Source organism: Phalaenopsis equestris, unplaced genomic scaffold, assembly GCF_001263595.1.
Source record: "Phalaenopsis equestris unplaced genomic scaffold, ASM126359v1 Scaffold000297, whole genome shotgun sequence".
NCBI classification, from domain to species: Eukaryota; Viridiplantae; Streptophyta; class Magnoliopsida; order Asparagales; family Orchidaceae; genus Phalaenopsis; species Phalaenopsis equestris.
Window position 1 is genome coordinate 2,719,114 of NW_018164739.1, and position 4,787 is coordinate 2,723,900.

At 36.2% G+C, this 4,787-nt stretch overlaps 2 protein-coding genes across 3 annotated transcripts in view; both read right to left on the reverse strand.

Moving 5' to 3' along the window:
• On the reverse strand, positions 1–1,528 carry LOC110025270 (leucine-rich repeat extensin-like protein 3). 2 transcript variants are annotated; one of them, XM_020725666.1, is made up of 2 exons: positions 962–1,528; positions 1–751 (listed from the first exon to the last, which is right to left on the reverse strand). In XM_020725666.1, exons 1-2 carry the CDS (start codon positions 1,344–1,346, stop codon positions 423–425), a joined length of 714 nt encoding a protein of 237 aa, XP_020581325.1. In that variant the 5' UTR covers positions 1,347–1,528; the 3' UTR covers positions 1–422. The 2 variants fall into 2 exon arrangements, with proteins under 2 accessions (XP_020581325.1, XP_020581324.1); XM_020725665.1 differs by having other exon boundaries at positions 1–1,526.
• Positions 1,529–4,030: 2,502 nt separating this feature from the next.
• LOC110025271 (probable 3-beta-hydroxysteroid-Delta(8),Delta(7)-isomerase) overlaps positions 4,031–4,787 on the reverse strand; it is a 7,923-nt gene continuing 7,166 nt past the window's right edge. Inside the window, exons 3-4 of the mRNA XM_020725667.1 lie at positions 4,679–4,787; positions 4,031–4,489 (exon numbers count right to left, since the gene is read on the reverse strand). Coding sequence (XP_020581326.1) covers positions 4,228–4,489; positions 4,679–4,787 — 371 coding nt within the window. The 3' untranslated portion in view covers positions 4,031–4,227. The remainder of the gene's footprint in view (positions 4,490–4,678) is intronic.

A 4,787-nucleotide genomic window follows, 5' to 3' on the forward strand; every position in this document is an offset into this window, starting at 1 on the left:
TTAATTTAAAAAAGAATAATGAACTGCATTAATGGCAAAGATTTTCTCAATCACCATATACATATTTGATTTTAGTTTCTACTACAGCATTGTGCAAAGGGATAATTACATGCACAGCTCTCAAAGCATTATTATTTACAAAACTAGCATCCATGCTTTAGGGATAATTACATGCAACGCAGAAGAAACATTGCTGCTTCCAAATCAAATATTTAGGTGATCTTTTTTTAACTATGAAACTGATAAATTTACGAGTGTTACAGTTAAATCTTTGATATTTGAGTGAGAATTTGAAAAAAAGGATGAAAGAGAGTGTTTGATTTGTAAATATCAATGTTTTGGGTGCAACATCGGCCCTTTTTTTTCAATGCTATATTTTTAATCGATCGAGGCAACGTTGGATTCATGAAATTTCCCAGAATTCACTTACAATTCCAGTAACCGCAAGAATCTTGGGGCGGTGGATATATATAACCTGGAGCTGATGATGCATAATATGTTCCGAACGCCGGCATCGGCGGTGGATGATAGCCTACGTTCCCATCAAGTGGCGTAGAGAAATAAACATCCCGACTCAACACCGGGGGAGATACCGTCCGCTCAAACGCGGTATAATACCCGGTAGACGACGCTGGAGGAGGCGGCGGCGGCGGCGGAGGGTAATATATCGGTTGATGCGGCGGCGGAGGAGGGTAATATGTAGGTTGATGCGGCGGCAGCTGACTGCAATAACAGAAACATTCCTCCGGCCCTGCTTCAGGTAACGGTAAAGGCGGATAAAGAATATTCCCATGCGGCACCGGTGGAGGATTACAGTCATCAATCGGCGGTGCCAATGGAGGACTATCATCCTCAATCGGCAGCGCAGACGGAATCCCGGGAGCTAGCGGCGGCGGGGTCCGCGTCACTGTCTCCGGAAGGCTCCAGCTATAAGAGAAACTCAAGATGCCATTAGGCTTACCTTCGGGAGATCGAATCTGGTAACTCACGTGACGGACAACATCGGAAGGATGCCCTAAAGTTAGATCGGACAATGGAACGCGGGATTTACCGATGAGTTTGTCACCGAAGACAACGAGATTCCCCTGTGCCATGATTGCGAACTCAAGAAACGTATCCTGGAAATCGGTATCGTTGAGTTCCAATCGAATCGTTTGATCCCATTCCGGATTCTCACCGCCTTCATGATCGGCCGATGTCTTCTGCTTTTGCTGCTTTCGCTTCAGCCGGGCGTCCTTACCGGCGGAGATGGAGATGATCGCGTAAGTAGAGGGTTTCTGGAAGAGATTGAAGGATTTAACTCCTCGACAAGAGATGGATTTTAGAACTATCGATCTTCGATCCATCGCCGGCGCTCTATTTCAGGCGATCGTAGCAGCTATCTGGAGGTTTCTTCCAACTATATATTTGACCGAAGAGTTCAGCTGATGGTTATGGTGTCCGCAGAAGCATTATAAGATAGAAGATTGGCGAATGAGATAATGACACGAGACGGAGAGGCGCTTTTCTTCGTCTCTAAGCGACTTGCGAGTGCATATTGTTTTCTTAAAAACGTGTCTTCAAGGTACGCGCATTTTTGGACTTCTTCTTAGCATTATTTCCTCTTAATCATAGGGCTTTTACTGGGCCAAACCATGCAACCTAAAAAAACCAAAGCTAATATAAATATAGCCTTCATATATTTTTATAAATTTTCAATTTGATAAATTAATTATTTCAATAATATATACAAACACATACATAGATATATACACATATATATATATATATATATATATATCTGTATGAAATATTTGAAAAGACAAAAAAAACTATGAGTTTAAATCTAGATGAAGTGATATATTTTGTAAGTAAAATTAATGATTGTCATTTTTTTTTCTTAAATGGAAATGAGATTATAAAATAATAGATTTGAATTTAATGTCTTAAATATAATAGAGCTTGAAGTATTATAAGAATAATGATAATGATTGAGTGATAATGCTTAGAAGATAATAATTAGGAAGTGAGAGTCAGACAACAATCTAATGATGATGATAATATTTTGTGTTTGTTGACACAAATCTAGAGATAATTTTTTGAGCAAATAAAATTTAAACTTCAAATAAGAATTATCTAGAGTTTCAATTTCAGTAAATTTATAGTCAAACTGACTGACTTGATGAGACTGACCCAATGATATCAAAATTAGTCCAATCATTAGAAATTTTTTTAACATATTTAGAAAGTCAAACGAATCTTGAATTTAGCAATCCTATCGTCGAATCAAACGTCTCGACAAGACGAAGTCATCGAGTCCAAAATTGCTCAATTTCGACATTGTTAAGGCACTCAATTGTTCATCAAATGTCGTCTGATCGAAAGAAGCTCTCCGGACAGTACTATCAAAGTGATTCATAATCTTGTATTAATTGCACTTATAACACTATAAATAGAACCCAACTCCTCTCATGAGAGGGAGGAGAGCTTGAAGCTTGAGAAAGAATTTGAAGCTTTGAGAAGGTGCTGTAATCGTAGATCATTACCAACCACCGTTGACCACCGCTGATCGCCGTCAACCACCACCTACCGGCTTCTGCAGATCGCTATCCATTGCTGCCCATTTCTTACAACAAGTTCATTTGCACGTCGACGTTGAAATTTGAAAGACTTTATAACCATTTCTTACATGTGGGACAAGGGGTCTCTATAATAAACTTATAATAGATTTTTACAACTATGTTAGGTCTCGTGGTTTTTTCCCATTACGGGTTTTCCAAGTATGAGCTTATGGTGTCACTACTGGTGGTTTTCTTTTTTCTAAGTGTGTGCAAAATTCTCGTGCAATGCTAAAACGATAATCCATTACTCTACCACCGCAAATTTTCTGGCACAAATAAGTTGATATTCTACGATAAATGAAATTCCAGAGTTCATTAGATCTCCAAATGCTCTTAAATTTTAAATATTTATCCTCTGCATGTAGAAAATATAAATTTAATCATATTTTTTTAAGGGTGAAATTTTGATAAATTTAGCAAAAAGGTAGAACGACTTTATCAGACAACTCCTATTGATTACTTTAATTATAAATAAATTTTTAATATTGAAGTTAAAGATCTTAAAACTCAACAATCTTAAACTTGCTAAACTCCTTTACTCAATGCTTGATTTGATGGTTAGTACGTAAAATTTCAAGATTGCTGCTAAATCTTTCTAACCATACTATAAATGCATGATTTAGGCTTATTTTAGCTCAAATCATTGTTAGTGTTGTTATATTTGGCTTGCCAAGATATTTAATTTAACTATAAATTAACTAGAATAAACAATAAAATTGTTTTCAATTTGATTATAAATATTTCTTATTAAAAATACATAAAACCACGCTTAATTAGTATAATTAATTTTTGCTATATCATTTAACCATTATTTTTTTATAAATTTATAATTAAGAAAAAGAGGGTGACCAATCCTTGGAAGCAGGGCTGTCAAAACGGCTCGTTGTTCACAAACGCCTCACGTTCTACTCATTAAAAAGCTCGTGTACGATTCGTTCGCTAAATTAACAAGATGAACTTTTTTTTATGCTTGATATATAAACGAGATGAACATAAGCAAAGATTTATTCATTCGTGTTCGGCTCACAAGACTACAAAAATGTATAATCAATTAAAATTATTAATTAAAAAATGTAGAATAAAAATATATTAAATTATATTTAAATAATATTTTAATATAAACAATAATATTTAAATGTTACCACAACTCTTAACATCCTATGACTGCGTGATTAGGATTGTCAAAACAACTATATGTTCGCGAGCAACTCGTGTTCAGCTCGCTCAACAAACGAGCCGAACATGAACACACATTTGAGTTTGAAATATAAACGAGCAGAACACGAATAATGACATTTTTTAATGAACCGAACACGAGCGGAGTTTGAGCTTGTTTGTGTTACGCTATGGACCCGATAAAATTTGATTGAATATAATTTCAACTAATTTTAAAGTATTGGAACAAAAACATTATTAAAACATGAAAGCCCTCAAGTTTTTTCAAAATTATTTGCAGAGGTCAAAAGCACAAAAATTATTACACCTAACACCAAGTTATTGAACAACACCACAACATTGACTTCAAATTCCATCAAAACACATTGCAGAGCTTATTGACTGTCAACAAGCTTGAGGAACAACAACAATCACAAACAAGAAAACAGACTTCCAAAACTAGAATCTTGCATTACTTTGCCTTCTTTTTCTTATTCCCCCCTTCAAATGCTGAAATTATGTTCTTCCAGCTCCTGACTGCAATGAGGGTTGGGATGACAACCCAAACGCCGTTTGCGCCGACGTAATACGCCCAGTAGTACAAAGGGCCTGCGGTGAAGTTATCTCCATCCAGATATGACGTTGAAAAGTATATCATGCATCCATATAGCTGGCCCAGGCAGATGGCAAACTGGAGGATGTGGCTGTATGATTTCCTTGATGCTATTGCATATCTGCCATGCAAAACTTCAATGTAAGAATATGTATTTACATAAACACCATGTAGCTCCCATGTATTTACTTATCTAACAGCTAAACTTCAATTTTTACATACATGCCTCTGTAACTTATGCGTGAAAAGGTATTTATCATAACATTTATCCAAATACAAAATAGCGAAAAATGGTCGAAGATGAGCTTACACAACTAGGAGGCAAGCAGGACCCTCCACTGCAGAAGTAAATCCTTCAAGGGCAACAATTGTTGAATCTCTGCCAACATATCTTGAATCACCCTTACCATACTCTTTCC

Bases quoted from the DNA above. Each gene is read 5' to 3' on its own strand.
- LOC110025270 (XM_020725665.1), bottom strand. From the start codon at position 1,346: ATGGATCGAAGATCGATAGTTCTAAAATCCATCTCTTGTCGAGGAGTT.